This window comes from Ambystoma mexicanum, chromosome 8 (assembly GCF_040938575.1).
Source record: "Ambystoma mexicanum isolate Mex_15411 chromosome 8, UKY_AmexF1_1, whole genome shotgun sequence".
NCBI lineage: Eukaryota > Metazoa > Chordata > Amphibia > Caudata > Ambystomatidae > Ambystoma > Ambystoma mexicanum.
The window spans coordinates 1218958306-1218976250 of NC_090929.1; the positions used below are offsets into that span (position 1 = coordinate 1218958306).

Consider the following 17945-nt stretch of genomic DNA (forward strand, 5'->3'; position numbering starts at 1 on the left):
TTACCTTCCGAGGACAGCCTGTTAGGGCCCCGGAGCCTCTCTGCTTGGGGGACAGTAGCCTTGGAGGCCTTGGGCCTGCCCGAACCTGAATCCGAGTAAAACTGCTCCGCAAGAACCCCGGGGAAGGAGTCACTGCGCTGTGGAGCCGTGCTGAACAGAGTGCCTATCTTGTCTTGACAAGAGGTTCTGGAGACAAAGTCCTTAAGGTGGGGCAGAGGAGAAGTGTGGAAGATCTCCCTCAGACCTTTCCAACACACGCTGCGTTAGATAGACTGATCCAAGGCATCCCAGACTATTTATGAGCCCCCTTTCTCTGAAGAGGCATTAAAACGCCCCCAAGGGAGCCGAGTTACGATCCAACATTGCACATAAAGGTGCAGTGATCATCCCTAACCCAGCTTGTTCTTTTCGGTTCCCATCATGGTACCGTGGCCCTGAAGAAAGTGGTGAAATTCGTATATGCCACTGAAACCGGTAGACCCCCGTTTGTGGTTTGTGTGTTTCTCCCAGGACTAAGGTGACGACTTTTAGGAACACTAGTGTGCATCACATGTTGCACTCAGCTCTTGAATTGTTTAGCCTTGTTTTTAGGTACTATTTTTAACCCCTTAAGTGCCAAGGAAAAGGTATCTCGTCCTTGGGATTACCTCCCTGGTGCCAAGGACAAGATAGCTCGTCCTTGGCACTTAAAGAGTTAATGAAGGAGAAAATGTTTAAAGACTTTGAATGGTAAAATACCGAAATCACCAAAAAGGCCTTATTACTGGGGGGTGGGAGGGACCCATGGCAGTTAAAAGGTTAAATCTGTTGTGGGTTCGCTAAACAGGATAATGAAAGTAATTACATCCATCCTGTATGTCATCCATCACTTTTTGAGGTGTAGTGCATAGCGCCTTTGAAGAGTCTTTTAATTCTGCCATTTAGCACTTTACTTATTGCCTAAAATAGATAGGGCAAGACTTTTCTTTCTGCTCCCCAACACTAGATAAGCAGCACACCACCGCAACCTAGGGACTAGTCACCTCACAAGGGCATAGTTAGTAAGGTTGGAGGGCAAACTAAGGTTGTACTCATCGACAATACTGAATGAAAATAAATAAAATCTCAGACCTATTTGTTTTGTGTGTGAAAAAGAAGATCTCCCACCACCACGACAACCGGTTCTTCAGTGCCCTGAAGCTGAGCGCGCTGAACATGCGTCCCAGAGGTGGTCAGGCCCCAAACACTCACGACAGAGTGCATGGGGGTCTGAGGCTGGGAAAGAATGGTCGCATGAGGCACATATCATGAATCCTCCTACGGTCGACCCACGCCAGGGGGGGGAGAGTCACTGAAGTAAAGTTTAAGAAAGATTGAAAAAATAAACAGCGAACTGGCAGAAAGCTAAAAAAGTCTCTGCGCTGGCTGCCAAGTCCAACACTTTTCATGCGGAAAAAGGGACTGAGGTGAGGCGCCAGAGGGTGGGGACTCAGCAGGGCATTCATGGGAGTAGTCCCGAGGCCCTGCGCGCTATACTAAATTTAAAGGGGAAGCTCAAGTTTCTCGCTGCCAAAGGTTCTGGTACTGTCCATGTTGGGGGACACCCACAAGGATGGAGAAAAGGGGAAGGAACGTATGCGTACCATGGAGTTCTGCTCTGTTTCATTGCCAACCGGGTGTTGTGTTTGGTGAGTTTGGCCCATCTGTTGGAACTCCGCTATTTAAATAATATTTAAATTCATAGGCTTTTGACAGTTTATAAGTAGAACTAAAATGACTTTTTCTTGGACTTCTGTAAAAAGCATGATATAAGGATTGTGCAGTTTTGTCAGATATATTAATGTATACCCAATTAATATCTTTACAATATATGTGCAGTTCACGAGAGGTATACGGGAAGCAGTCTTAAAGGTCAGGAGCCAGGCTGACCAACCCTTGTTAAAGTTCTCCAAGGAAGTCTTCTACATCGTCCCTCAGGGACTCACTCCCAAAAGTGACAGGGTCTCCCTAATCAAAGATCTGTGCATATTCGGATAAGAAGTTTGATCTGGAGGCCATGGAACAGCAAGTTCCACAGTGTCTCTTTAGAGGAACAGGTATCAAGTGGCACCATAGAATTTGGCAACCACCCTGGAAGGCAGAGCTGACAGGGAGTGTAGTGGAGTCTCCACATGAGGTGTGGATCGAGCTCACAGGTGTGCAGTGACTGCACAAAAGAAGTGCCTCTTCTGGTATGAGAAGTCACAGTAGGCTCATGCTTCACCACAGTTACTACCAAGGTCAATGTCACAGGCACCATGGTGCTGGCCAAAACGTCTCCCCGGGTAGAGGAACGGTGAGAACAGGGCCTTTGCTGAATAAGCGTTGAGTCTGAAGCAGCCTCCTTAGAGTGGGAATGGCGATGGTCATCTTCAATAATGAAGAAGAGTGGTGATTATAAAGGGGCAAACTAGGAGGAAAGGGCCCTCTCTATAGTACTTTTCTTTTGAAACTTTATGGGAGAAATAACGACAGCTATTTTACCTCTACTCAGAACGGGACTTACCCATTGGCGCTAAAGTAATTGATGAAGCAATGGATTGGGATTACAACTTTCTGCCCTTGTGAAGAGCAGTGAAGACCTAAGCAATAGGTTTCCTCAGTGCTTGAGCTGCATAGTGACAGTGACAGCCACACACAGATGTCTTAATCGGGATCCATGCACCAGACAGTTCGTATGCAGGTGTGGCACCGACATGGGCTTCCTGAAATCCTTGCTGGGCTTGGAAGCAGAGGACTTCAAATGAGACATCACACTATTAAGATAGCAAAAGCTACACTGAGACCAAGAAGCATAGAAAAAAACTGAACTGATGCCATAGAATGCAGCTGGCTCCGTATATACTGGCCAGGATAGACATGGCCGGCAAAAACAGGGCACAGAGGTACAATCACACTGCAACGCCTGGTGGCTGAAAGAGTTAGGACTCCAAACTGGCACCTGCAAGTTATTTCTAAGAAGAGAACAAAGTAAATGGAAGGAATCCAATAACAATATGCATTTCCTGTGTCAATGAAAGGTAAAACAAAGCGAAATATTATAACTATTTTCTTTTATTGTGGCAAACTTGAGGAACCATCTTAAATGCACACAAAACAGTAAGTTCAGTAATACCTACTTAAAGCATCTTCACATCTAGTGAGATGCAGATTTTTACTTTTAAATTAACTATGTTGGAGAACTTGCAGGTCATGTCGGTCTGCACCCTGTGCAAGAAAACCATTGGTTTTTCAATCTGGGGTATAATGAGGAGCCATAAACCACTAACAGTCTAAGAGATAAGAGAAATGCAGAATTGAAGAAAAAGTCTGTGTACATTAAGGAGTGACTTGCAGTCTTATATTCTGAATTCTGAATGTTGGAATACCCACAAAGTTAACTTGTCGGGGCATTTTGCAATGCATGGATTGTAAAAACAAATTATTTACTCACATAGTTTTCAAATCTTTCTTCATATTGAGACAGTAGTTCTTCAAGATGCAATACTGCAATATCCTTTTCGTTTACAATGCACATCAACTCTTCAATTCTTGAGCTCTGTTTAACAATTTTCTTCAGGAAAAGCAAAACCAAAATATTTTAAATAAAAAACAGACCTCAAATGAAAATACGTTATGCCTGTTACATCCAACTTAAAAGCGTACAAACGCTAACCTTGTCTCTAAACTGCTCTAAGAAATGTGAAACCAGATGAGATTTCATTGTGAACTTAAGCAATATGAACTAAGCAACACAGGTGCTGAGAGACCGTTTGCGTTATGAAGGCCTTCCCATTCCAATGAATAATTCGAAATGAAACCACCCACTTGAATTTATGAGCAGCTTTAACAATTCTACCTGGACTCATCTACTTACTTCTACAGTAGTAAGGCCAGAGAAACCTGGATTCTACTTGAACTTCTCAAATTCAAATAACCTGGAAGACCTCTTCAGTTTGACCTCGCAATTAACAGTACCACAGAAATGCAGACTTTCTAGGTACATGCAGTGCAATCTAATGGTTGGGTGTGTATATTTCACTTTATTTATGACTACTTAATTTGGGAAAAACAATCACTTCTACTTCTGTTATTTGTCCAAAGCAGAAAGAGACTACCCCTCCCCCCCCCCCCCGGGGAAGAGGAGGGGGGGTTGGGGGGAGGGGGTGATCATATGTTCTAAAAATACAGCAGTTCTGTAACCCTGACATGTGCTTGTCGGATAGAAGTCTTTCAGGACACCTCACACAACACTCCTAGCGAGGCACCATCTTTAGATTTTCATTTTTTTTAACCTATATTGTGTGTATTAGATAATCGTATATACTGTAAAGCATAGCTACATTTGAAATTACTGGCAATCCTATAGAGAAGGGTTGAATGTAAAGCTCCAACGGTAACCTATATCTAAATCTAATGTTATAGATGAGAAATGCATTTTGCAGAGGGGATAAATATGTTATATGTTCCCAAACAGTATTTATTTATATTATACTTTTTATGGCAGGAGGGTGTGATGTTGCAACAGTTTGGCGACAGTCTGGTTCAATTGAATATCAACAATAATGATATGATATGGCATTTGTAACGCGCCTATACACAAGTGTTTCAATGAATATAGGTTATGTTACTGGGATTTATACCGTGCACTACTGCAATTTGCATGGTCTCCAACCACTCAAGCAGATTTGAAGGAAGCTTATTTAGGTTAATAGTGAGAAGGAACATAAAACATTAACTAAAAACAATGCATTAGTGTGTTTCGTACAGATAAGAAAGATATGATTGCAAGGTAATCCATGTGTTCCTTTTGTTGTAGAGGTGCATTTGCGGTGTATGAGCAAGACATCCATTTGTGACAGTATTTTTACATTCCTTCCTTTTGCTTTTTATACAAGCTGGAACTGCAGGAGAGAAGCAGCTTGGAGGAAGGCCCACTGCCTGGAAAGTATTCCATAAGCTGTTCTATACAAACCTCAACCCCGGCGAATAAGCCAGCTGTTTTGGGGCGGTGTGGGAGGGTGTTAGGCAGAACTATATGGAGTACCCTTTAGGAACACTACACACAATTAAGACTACAAGTGACAGTTCAATTTCACCTTTGGTACAAGCCTGTACTACACAGTTATAGTGGTAGCAGTAGCGGAGCAGCCAGACTTATCTCAAGAGTAAGTGAGCAGTACAAGATAGTTACACAAAGGACAGCAACTACTATGATTCAGGCAAACACTGACTCAAGGTTTCTGAGTAAAAGAATATATTTACTTATCAGTTGTATAACAGTTCACCTTTCTAAGCATGTTAAAAATCACAATCATAAATGCACCACACCACTTCCCTTAAATTGTTGACAAGTTAGGCTCACAGAATGAAGTGAGAGCAAAATAGCACTCCAGCAATTTAAAAGGGAGGGAAAGAAAGTTATCAATAATTAGGTCAAACCAACAGGTAAGTAATCAGAGCAAGTGAACAAGAGAGGCTACAAGGTTAAAATCAGATAGAAAAGGCTTGGGGCCAAAGTCAATGGTTCAAAAGTCTTTTGCTCAAGATAATAGGTTCAATGTAGTTTGCGGTAAAGTTTGTGGCACAGATTCCGGACGAGGTTGGTTGGTAGAAGAGATAGTTCAAAGAGAAAAGAAGGACAAGCCCTCGGATTGGAGAAAGATTTCAAACACTTTCACCGCGGCTGAGCGAAACGCACAACTGGATTTGCACAGTACCTTAAAGCGGACAGGGGGCTGTAGCTGAGGCAGACGTTCCTGGACGTTCCTGCAGGCTCACGGTTCCTGAAGCAACTGTAGGACTGATCAGAAGTAGGAAGACTGGAGGGTCCTGCACTACCCAGGGAAGAAACCAGCAGCAGCGCCAAACGACGAATAAAAGGTGTGCTCCTTTATACGCAAGCAGGGTCAGACTTCCTGGCTATCCGGCCCACTGTAGCTCTGTACAGCGAATTGAACCAGACGGGTGCTGGCTTGTAGTTTGGGTGAACTGGTTGGTCCTACCAGCTCAATGGAAGAAGTTACCTGGAGGATCTTCTCTGTTGTCGGAGTTGGAGATTCGGACCTGCAGCAGGGCTTCACCGGGCGGTTCAGCCGTGGTAGGGGTCCTCTTCTTCCAGTTCCTCGTTGGTTCTTTCGTTCCAATGGTGGCTCTGCTCTTCCAGTCCCAGAGACATGCTTTTTATGCAGTTTTCCCCCATTCATACAGCATGGCTGTCAATCACACAGCAGGATGGCTGGCCTGGCAAGGCCAGTCCCCTTAGCCAATCAGACAAGAGTGCGACTGGGGTTTCTACGGCAACTCATGGTAGGGGTCCGAAGATCACTCCCTCACATCCTGCCTACCTAGATTATCAGGCACCTTAAGTAGGGGTTCTGTGCAGAAGCCTGTGAAAAGACAGCGAACAAAGGAGTCATCCCCGGTTTGGCGCGCAGAGAAAAACACGAGAAAGACTAACAGAAAGAAATGGAGAATAAACCCAGCCGGAACCAAAATAAAATGTATTTGGTCAAGCGGGTTTATGTTCGAGGCTAATATAATAGCCTAAAACATTACCACGTTTATATAAGATAATCGCGGTAGAAAGGTTAGGGTAGATACCACTGCCACCAGCCAAGTCTTAATGTTAAGGGAGCGAAACAAAGCTCCAAGAGGTACAGACAAAAAGGCATAAGAGTTAACCCTTTCCAATACTCCATGTAAGATGGGGTGTACTGGGTCTGTGGGTTAAAGTGACTATATAAAGTTAATGGCAACTTTACCTGTTTCTGGGGACACTAGTCAGCCCCAGAAAAATGGAGTAAGTGGGAAGTCTCAAAGGCAATCCTGTGTCACTGCACGGAAGATGCTGTGCAACACACACAAAGAGTGGTGCACATGGAGTAGGTGAGGTGAGGCTCCAGTGCCCAAGATCACACAAACAGAAATACACATAGCAAAACACATCTAAGAGTGGGAAAAAAGGCTCACACTCTTACCAGGTGAAAAAAATAAATCCTAGAAACCCAGCAAAGCTGCTGGGGGACTCAGTAAGTAAGGGAAATTAACCATTTATGAGAATTCTCCCTAACAGAGGGACCCCTGCATCTGATGGACCGCACTCAAGTACTGGCTGGCCTGTTCTGTAGATACAGCAGAACGAAGAAACGGAGCATGAAGACCTCGAAAGCCCGCGAAGGTGCTCGGTATTCGGGACACAGAATGGCCCGAGGCCCAAAGGAAAGCCTTTGCGGGTAGAGGAGAAACTATACATTTTGCTGTTGCTACCGCTGACAGCTGCAGCTCACCTGCCACCTATTCAGCTGATTTGTGGCGAACACTTGAATAAATGTTATTGAAAACGTTTTCCCCTGAAGCATAGGGAATTGTGTTCCGTTCAGCCCACCCATTGCATGCTATAACTCTATTCTTTCGTCTGCGAGGTTCGTCTGCATCGTAATTGCAGCTTTTTAGTCACTTGCAATTAACCATGGCTGGCTTTGAGTGCATTCTCTGTGTGCCTAAAGACTGAGATTGCACAACAAGGGTAACCATTAAAAGCCTTCTCAAGCATATGTCTATGCGTCATCTACTCTGTTTTTTTAATCCATGGGACTGCTGGTTGCCATGTGCTGGCTGTTGACTATGATTCTATGATCTTGGATTTTGGACTCTGGAGTTTGTTGCATTTCCTGAATGGTTTTATTGGAGGTCACTGCCAGATGCCTCCGATTGGTCTCAATGGTCTTGACAGCTTTAGCATGATTTACTACAATTCATTACATTTAATGCATCTACTCCCAGTTGCAGGCAAGGAAGGGGAGACGGCCTCTGGCTGCGCCTTTAGTAGTTGAGCGTCCCTTACCTGGACTGGCCTATTTTTCTCTGCACCTGACTGAAGGCGATTTTTGGTGCTGGTAGTTATTGCAGTCATCAGCACCTTGGACCCACGGAACTCTAACTCCTCACTTCTTGATCTATATGTTTAACCTTCACATCACGCTTGGGCTAATGTGTTTTTAGTTTGCAGTTGTGTAATGTTCGCCTACTGCATCTGTGCGTTTAAGTACTGACTTGTCTGACCGTTTGTCCAAATTGTATGCTGCTATACAATATTCTGCTTTAATTTACACATCTTTTGATATGGCCAAATGCAAAGCAATTAAATACCCCCCAACGCACAGATGGGGAAGAGACTGGAGGTTTCGACATTGCACATCAAGGAGGCAAATGCAATGATAGATATGAGAGCGTCCTTGCTGTCCGTGATTGAACCTGCCCGGCCAATTTGTGGGCCATGGGTAGGATCAAATCTGGGAGAGAGACTCTGCGAGCACAGTCTAATAACTATAGTGGGAGAAAATGAGGACCTTATTCAATGAACCATTGACTCTGATAGGTTACCAATAAGATCTAATGTCACAAAAGGTCCCCAGTTTAATAAAAAGGCTCAATTAACAGTTATGAAGTCTGGTGCACACAATCATGCTAAGATCCAGGGCATCGCTACCAGCATTAGTAAATGTGGGGTAAGATATTAACTGGTTTATGAGGTTCCCAACAATCCAGCTCAGAGTGAGGGTAAAACATATAACATTACGGTTGAATTGAATGGCCCCAACCCTGGAGAGTAGAACACGCGTTAGTGAGTGTATTAAAGCTAACATTCAGGTCGAAACACAAGAGGTTTATGACCTGGTGGTCCTCTCCACAGGAATCATCTTGGACATAACCACATCCAACCGGTTTAGTGTCCAAGGGATTTAAGAGTGTTGTATTCCTCCTTGGCACTCTTAAGGGTGTCTTCTACGGCCTTCTCGAATAACATATTTGGGTCCACAGGCATGTTTAAGAGGGTTGCCAGAGTCTGTAGCTTAAACCCAGACAGTCTGTGCCAGGGTGGCTGGCGCTTGATGAGAGTTCGCTCTGCTATGATGCATCCTGCATTATCTGCCGCATCAACGTTATTCTTTAGGATGCAGTTTGAGATCTGCTTGCCTTCTAAGAGGGTCTTCAGTAATTGAGCCTTTAGTGGTTCTGGGACGGCTTCAATTTGGCATTCCAGGTCCTCCCATTTGTGACAGTCGTAACTAGCGAACAGCGTAGTGTTAGTGATTCTGGTCTGGAATGCCGAGTAGGCGACCTTTCTCCCGAAATTATACATCTTTTTGCTTTCCTTGTCTGGCGGGGCTTCTGCCGACGTCGGGCGAGTGCCTGGCCTTTTCCTGGTGGTGATGACCACTATGGAATCTTTTTTAAGCTGACCCCTAATATATAGGGGCGAGGGGGGAGGGGTCAGTGGGCACAGGTCTGAATTATTTTTCTATTCTGGGGATGCCCGCCCTTGTGAGACTAGGCGCAAGTAGGGATGGCTGGATGAGTCTTAGAGTAGACTTGTGGGATGCACTGACCCACTTTTGCTCTGCTATATACTGCATCACTCGGTTATGGTGGGGCCAGAAACAGCAAAATGGCCACAAGACCCTTGTGCGCACCAAAACCCCTGAAAATCGTGCTTTTTAACACACAAAAACATGGCTGCCCAATCTGTCACGCCTGTTGTCACTTGTGTAACAGAGCGCTCACTACTGAAATGTGTCACTGGGCTCCACAACAATTGAAAGGGGAGTGCAGAAGGAAAAAGCGGTGCTTTGCTAAATGAAACTCCAATAGTGCTTTAAATCACCTTTTCTTTGCTGCTGAAACTTCAGAATGCTGGTACAGAACACCTTTCAAATATTCAAAATTCTCGCTGGGTGCTACAATTCACTTAGTTTAAGGAATCACTGTGAACTTACAATGTCCTGAAAGGCTAAGAGCATAAAGAGATTTTCACAGCAAAAGTGGCCCGTCTGTGGATCTGTAAAAAATCTCTGTGCAGCAGAGGGCTACTTGTGACGACAGCTGTCAGGGGCCTTCCCGATTAAACTTTAACATGTTATAAACTGAAAGTCAAATGTTGCAATATAAGAGGCCTGTTACTGATAGTAACCCATATTATAGTTGTTTTTGATCCCACAGGTTTAAAATCTTGAGTGAGAATTTTATTTGTTATTTGATACAACAAGGTTGTTTTGTGCTAAGGAAAAGCCAAAAGAATTTAATAAATTTAAACCTGGCTGAAGCTGCAAAACTGGAATAGCAGGGTTTTCTCACAGAAGGAAGGCCTTCCCTCAACAGGAACTCACGGGGAAGTGTTAATTGCTAGGTTGGGACAGCATTTGGTCTACAGAGGGAAAGGGAACAATGACAAGCTGCAGCAGGAAATTTGAAGTGTGAAGAGGGTCGTAAATGGCCTCTGTAAGGAACAAACAAGGAGGAGACTGCTCCTGGACTGCAGGGAGACAAAAAGAGGCGGACCCAAACAACCATCTGTGGCTGAACAGTAACAAAGAACACTTTTTAAAAAGACATAACTTGCTAGTCAAAATCGTGAAAAATATAAAAATGACAGAGTGGTTCATTTAGTTTCTGGCTGCAGGTTTTAAGAGGCAGCAAAACAGTGCGACATGTTATGGGAAGGAATGGCAAGAAATCTTTTTTTTTTAAAACGCAAAATGCATGACTGTTAGAATTGTGAAAATGTACACGCATGTCCTCAGGTTAAGCACACATCTTTGTGGAAAGTTGCAGAAAAATCGGAAAGTGTGTTCATAGTGAAAAGGGCAAAATTCTGTACAACGGGGAGACAAGATCCCAGAGCTACGGGGTTTTGAGGAATAGCTGCTATGTAAAATATGGCATATTTGTGTGTAGAAAAGTGAATAATGTAGAAATGTGCGTTTAAGATAAAATCCGATTTTGAGAAAAGGGAGGTCTCTGGGGATTGTAAAAGAAAATCATAAACCTGACATCACCCAGCCTTGAGCCAATCACTCAAATTGCAAGGCGGAGATGAAGTATTGATCCTATCCCAGCACAAAGGGGCAAGCTTATAGAAGCTGGCCCACACACCCCCTGTATGATGTCATCTCATAGCATAAAAAGAGACAGCTCACCAGACATAGGGACAGACGGATCCACTCACCCTCCTGATGCTGGCGGAGCACCCTGCTGCTGAAATCTACATCTTCCTTGTTCCAGACCCCAGAATCTTGGCAAAGCAAGGGCAATTGCTTAGCTGAAGCCTTCTCAGCTAGGCCTCAAATTCTAGAACAGAACCCCAAAAGCTTAGGGGAAGCAACATAATACAGCCGGGCTGTGTTGTTACTGCTTGCCTGCTGAATTGAAAGATCCTCAGAACCAAGAAGGGCAGATCCCGTCCAGTACTGTGCCATGCTGTGACCAGAGCACCTTGCTGACCCTGTCCAGTCCTGTGCCGGACGGTGACCAGAGCACCTTGCTGATCCTGTCCAGTCCGATGTGCCCAGCCATCAGTCCCCGATAGGTCCAGAAACCTGACAGTCCGATTTAAAAACTTATCCTGTGAGTATAAATAGGAAGAACTGTCATATAGTGTATGTACTTTGCATAGTCTTGCCCCTAGCTTCTACTTCTCCTATATTTCATTTAGAACCAGTATTGTCAGCCAACCCAAACAGAAAGCAGAGTATCACACCTGAACTGTTATGATCGGCCGTAAATGACCTTCCTGTGAGACATTCTACTTTTTGGTAGACTAATATAGTGTAAGCAAACCCATTTCTCATTTTTAAAAGTGCATTTCTGTTTTCAATTCTCGCGCCTATTTTACAAAAACGATGTTCACTAAAACCTCTGTAACTCCCTCAGTTTTCGTGATAGAAACAAAATTCTCTGTGCGATTCTCCAGTTATCGCGAATATCGCGCACTGAAAAGTTTGCCGCAAATGTTCTTTTTGAGAAATCTTTACATGTGTAAAAGAGCTCTAAACTGCTTCCAACTTGCATTTTAAGATTTCTAATGTTTTTCTTGGCATTAAATCATTGCTTGTGTGCAACTATACAAAGCGGCTCCCATAAGAATTTAGAGCAATTTAAGCATTTTAGACCATATTTGGTGTTTTTACCCAGTCTATTCTAAACACTATTCTGACAGTTAAAAAGCACACTTTGTTTTTCTCTTTCTGTGTAGGAGGCGGGGGGTGGGGGGGAGTGAGACACTGTTTGACTTGTACATTCCTGAATACCTGCTCTCGCCTCCCATCCATTTGCATTGCCTATTGGGGAGTTGAGAAGTGTTTCAGGGGGAACTGCTAACAACAACGCTATCTGATCTGAACCAACCCAAAAGTATTTGTTTCCGTGCTGCATTTGCTTGCTCATAACTTAGTCCCAGTGTATTAAAGACATCATTCTGTGTTCTGTCACCTCGTTGGGGATTGTTGTTTACCTATTAAAATATATATTGTGATTTTGAACTTAACTAAGTAAATAAATAATACCTTTTGCAAACCAGCCTGATTTCTGGTCCATTGTGACCCGAGGTATTCTTAAATAAGGGATGTGATACGAGTGGTACCTCTTTCAAATAACTGAATCCATATATCAAATAAGTTTTTCCATTGCGCTTTACACTAGGCCGGGAGCAGAGTGTATCGCCTGATTGAAATCCTTAACAGAAGTGGGATAAACTGGGTGGCAGACTTCTTATCCCCAGAATATCTTCCACAATGACTTTGTAGACCTGTGCCTCCAGAGTGCCGATATTATAATTCTGTGCCGCCTTTAGTAGCAGTTTATTGTACTAAAGTTGATTGTCAACAGGCTGGTCCTGGTGGTCTGGCGACTGGATCGCGTAAATGTGGTCATCGTCATAAAACTGGTCTTGACCACAGAGGTCCCCCTGAAACCCTTGTTCTCTTTGATCATCATAATACAAGTCCTGAGAGGGGTCTTGGTATGTGTGAGAGGGGTCTTGGTATGTCGAGGGCGGAGTGCCTAGAGCAGATGTGCTATGTTGTGGCTCATGGGGCATGCTGTATTGATGCCCCTGGCAGTAAGGCATCTTTTAGAACTGTCAATTGGTCAGGATGTCTGACCATGAAATCTACGAAACTACACCTTATAATCTTATTGAACTGTTCAGGTGTATATTGGCATGAGGGCAGGAAGCCTGACATGACAGGGGTGGCCTGGGAGTGAGTTACATCCTTGTGGTGCATGACTCCTGAGAGACTGTCTAAGGGAGTGGAAAACCCGCTCCATCTCTTTTGGGGCCATGGGCGTCTTTCGGCGACCTCACTTTAAGCGGGGAAAGCACTGACGTGTTTCTTAATTAGTTCCTGCATTTTCAGGGTTTTCTTGGGAGATGCCAAAACTCTTTGCCGCCTGCTTTTCGGCATGCAAAAGGTGGACCTTTTTATGGGCGGTGTCCGAACTGGCTTTCAGGGAACTGTCGTGAGGCGAAAGCATACGCGATGGCCCAGAGGAAAATGAAAAACCTGAGGCTTTGTCCTTGGACACCGCATGCGCCTCGACGCTCGATGGTAGTTGAGTCGGCCATGGGGTATATTCTTAGTGTCTTTGTGCTTGTGTGTGCCCTGGCCCGCCGGGTGTCTTCTCCATCACAGAGCCGCCGGCTTTCTTCTTTGAGTCAGGGACACGCACATGAGGTTCCGACAGACCCTGCTCACCTGCGGCGTCACTCATGACTCCGATACTGCCCTTGCTGGAGTCTTACGTCACGTCCATGGAGGCCTCACCCTGCATGGCGTGAGCAGCCCAGCATTTGATTCGCTGATCCTTTAAGGTCTTTGGCCTAAAAAGTTTCCAGGATTTACAATCTTTTTCGTCGTGATCCCTCAGGAGACAGTGATTGCATACTAGGTGCGTGTCCTCCCATGGGAATTTTCAGTAGCAGGAGGGTCAAAATTTAAAAGGGGTTTTGTCCATTATATTGTAAAGGGGCAGATTGGCGAGAAAAGAAGACGGGGTATAATAGAATAAGCATTCTCTAAAAAGGTCAGTATGAAGAGCCTCCACCCACTTTCCCTACTGTGATGGGCCAAAACACGAAGAGGCCTGTGAAGGCCACGTCTGGTCGTCGATCAATCAGTCGTCGATGAGGGTGTTCGAAGAGAGCAGCCAGGTGGTCGTGCTGCAAAGCAAACAAAGAAAAGAAAGTCTATAATTACAACTTTAGCTAATCAAAAGACATCAGCCTGGAAGAGAACTCTGCATTTGCGACTGACTTCGATGTCGGAAAAAAACAGTCTGAGGGACCTAGACGACCACACTCGGGATAGTATTACTAAACACGCCCTGTCGATGTCCGTTTGAGTTTCGAAATCAAATATTTGAAATACTCTGGTAGATGTCGGACTATGCAGAGAATGTGATCTAAGCAGCTCCAGAAATGTATATAAAGGCCCTTAAAAAACACTGGTAGGGCAATGGTGTGGGTCCCTGAGCCCCTCAGCTTGTGAGCCGGTAGCCTTAGAGGCTCCAGGCCTGCAAGAACCTGAAATCAAGGAACCCAGATCCGTGGCGACCCTGGGAAAGGAGTTGCCATGCTGTGGAGTTGTGCTGAACAGAGGGCCTACAATGTATTGACGAGAGGTACTGGAGACGAAGTCCTTAAGGTGTGGAGGAGGGGAAGTGTGGAAGATCTCCCTCCATCACGTCAACAGATTCTTCAATGCCCTGTGTCCGAGAGCGCTGCAAGCCAAACATGCGCCCCAGTGGTCATCTGGCACCAAACACTCAAGACAGAGTGCATGGGGGTCTGAGGCTGGGAACTAGCAACCACATGAGGCACATCTCGTGAATCTTCTTGCGGCTGGCACACACCGTGGGAGGCGAGGCAACAAAGGGAAGTTAAGTAAGATTGCATAAACAAAACAGGGCACAAGAGGAAAACTAATAAGTCTCAGTGCTGGCTGCCTAGTCCGACACCGTCCGTGTGGAACATGCCCAAAGCCGCGCCCCTGCGTGCTATACTAAAATTAAAAGGGACGTTACATTTTCGGCTGCCAAATGTTCCAGTAGCGTCCCCATATTGGGGGACGCCCACAAGGATGGAGTTAAGGGGACAGAACGTACGAGTATAGAGTGAGGCCGCAGCCACCAACCAAGAGTGTGGCTGAGGGTGGGAGGCCAGGAGGATTGGCTCCCCATCCATCAGCCTGAACCTGCTGTCCAACTTCTTGTTCATCTGGGCGTTGGCCCTGGACTTCTCCAAGAACTTCCTCACCACCTGCAGGACAACCTTCTGGAGAGGGATGCCTGAACGGAACATGGTGCGTTTGCCAAAAACCTCTGCAAGCACTCCCGACTCCTGGGGCTCTTCCTCAGGGAGGGGGACACCGCCCCGCCAAGTTCTCTGCAAGGGCCTTAAGGCGGTCATGATAGCCTTTACAGATACTGAGGGTTCGTCGTCCTGGGATTCTTCATCGCCAATCCGCACCCCCCCTCCCAGACTGAGGGAAGTCCAGGCCCTGTGACACAGGCGCCGGCGAGGTCCCCCCCCTTGATCCAGGACCAAAGAAAGATCCAACTGTTGGCAAGTGGGAGGCGTTGGTTGTATAGGAGGATGCAGCAGAGTCTGGACAACTGGCAAGGCCTGGACCGGAGGGAGGGACAGGCACTGGCACAGCTGGAGGAACAGTTCGAGGGCCCTGAGGAGGATCCCAGGTGGCACAACCTGCAGGATTCACCTCCTTGACAATGTCCTTGAGGAGCCTAGTCATCTTTGAGGAATGAATGTGGAGGAGGAAGCACTCAAAGGAGCAGTTCTTGCAAGCCGCCGGGTCCCAAAGGATCCGACCCTCCAAGCGCTATGCCTCCGTTCCTGATGGAAGCACTGAGGAGCATGGGGCGTGTGGCTGTAAGGCTGTGAAAGGTAGATGTATCCTTGCAGAGATCACCCACCTGCACCATACAGTCCACTACCGCTTTCAGAGGTAAGGGAACTGGGACCTTCTTGCAGGGCCCATTCAATCGGTAAGAGCACGGCAGACCCATGCTCTAATACAAAATGCCACCGGCCTAGCAGGCTCTGCCACATGCCTATCTGTTATCTTGGGGCCTTGCGCCATGCCCTGGGCGGGAGGGCGTGAAAGCCCTGCGCCCGCTCAGACATGAGAAGAGACGCCTTGGATTTTGCACCCGAAACAGAAGCATCGACATCAGAGCCCACTCTGGTAGGCGCTGAGCCCCGGCCTGCGGGACACTAGTCGAAATGCCCTGAATCAAGACATCGGAGGAAGCTCCGGTAGGCAATGTGCGCTCAACCTCTGTGCCGGAAGTCGTGTGGGATCGTACTGAGGACTGACTCTTGGAAGTATAACACGACGATCCCTTGCCCGTTGGGGCCGAAGAGAATGACAAACTTGTGCAACCCTCTGTGGACCACCCGTTAGAGCCGCGGAGCTGCTCGGCCAAGGGGCCAGTAGCCTTGCCGGCCTCGGTCTGCTTAGAACCCCCGGACCACTTGTCTTGTCAGCCTTAGAGGTCTCAGGCCTGCCAGAACCTAAATCCAAGAAACCCTTGTCCCGGGGAACGCCTGGGAAGGATTCCCCAAGCTGAAGATCTGTACTAAAACAAAAGGCCTACCTTGTCTTGCCATGAGGTCCTTGAGACAAAGTCTTCAAGGTGAGCTGGAGAAGTGTGGAAGATCTCCCTCCAATGCCCAGTGACCGAGAGCGCTGAAAGCCTCCCACGAATCCCAGCGGTGGTCGTGCACCAGACACTCTAGACAGAGCGCATGGCAGTCCGAGGGCGGGAACCAGAGGTTACATGACGCATATATTGTGAATCTTCCTGCATTCAACATGCAAAAGGAGGTGAAGAGGATTGAAAAACTAAACAGGAAACAAAACTGAAAGTTAATTCATCTCTGCACCTACCTGCCAGGTATGACATCGCCCGTGTAGAAAAAGGGATTGGTGTGAGGTGCCGGAGGGCCAGGCCTCAGTGGGGCGTTACCATGCCAGATGCCGCGCCATTCTAAATTTAAAAGGGAAGCTCAACTTTTTGCTGCCAAAGGTTCCGGTAACGTCTCCATGTTGGGGGGCTCCCACAAGGAAGGAGGAGAGGGGCTGAGACGTACAAGTACATAGGAGTAGGTCTGCTGTTGGGGATGATGTTGAGAGTTTAAAACAGATCCGCGTTATCACATGGAATGTCCATGGACTGAATTCACCAATGAAGAGGAAATCAATCATGCACAGATTTAACCGCAGGAATAGTGTGCTTGCAAGAGACATCTATTGGTAATAAACAAATGCTGACTGGTGCATGGATTATATAAAAGAAAACATGTTTAATCTAGTGGGGAGAAGAAAAGAGGAGTGGCAACATTATTAGGTCGGGAAGACCCAATCACTGATATCGAATTAGGAGGGACCCTCAGGGTAGGTACATTTTTGGGAAGGGCATAAGGTTTGAGTGAGTATATACAATCAAGTCCATGTATACAGGGGGCGTGGCCGACATGCAAGCTCAGAAGACGTGAGTCCCGTGAGCTCCTCTTGCTGCCAAAAACATCCTGATAAGATTATCCTGCCTGGTGGGACGCGGAGAACCGAAATTTTAAGCACAACTGGGCGATTGTCTGTAGCGGCTCCGTGGCAAGTCTCAGCTTGCAAATCCTGTGTCCTGAGGCTGTAAATTGAGAAACTTTCAGCACGTAAGACGCGTGTGGCACTTCCAAGATGGCCGCCGCGACTCATCGCCTCTAGAGGACAGAGGGCCTTGGAACCTGCGGTGGGAGAAGACGGCTGCACCGTGTGGCAGTGGAGCTGGCAGGGCAGCTGCTGCAGCCTAGACACGGCAGACCGCACCGAGGGAGAAGGACTGAACCCCCCGTGCCTGCCTCCTGAGGAGGAGGTGTGCTGCGGACTCTGGCAACACCCAGTAGGAGAGGCGGGGAAGCGGGGAGCTGCGGCCTCATATCTGCCGGCTGGGAACCGGCGCTGCCTAGCGCAACGCGAGCGCCAACGGAGAGGACTGCAGAGAGCGGTGTTGGCCGCGTATACTGAGGACTGCAGCCCTGAGACCCGGAGCGATGAAAAACAGTAAGCGAGGCTCCCCAACCGAACTACGGC

The 17945-nt window shown here is 46.6% G+C and overlaps 1 protein-coding gene across 3 annotated transcripts in view; it reads right to left on the reverse strand.

Annotated features, from left to right (window-relative positions):
• The window catches only part of KIF20B (kinesin family member 20B), a 2369321-nt gene that overhangs the window by 1179173 nt on the left and 1172203 nt on the right, over positions 1-17945 (reverse strand). For all 3 annotated transcript variants that reach the window (XM_069611316.1, XM_069611317.1, XM_069611318.1), the window contains exon 18: positions 3452-3571. In XM_069611316.1, coding sequence (XP_069467417.1) covers positions 3452-3571 — 120 coding nt within the window. The remainder of the gene's footprint in view (positions 1-3451; positions 3572-17945) is intronic.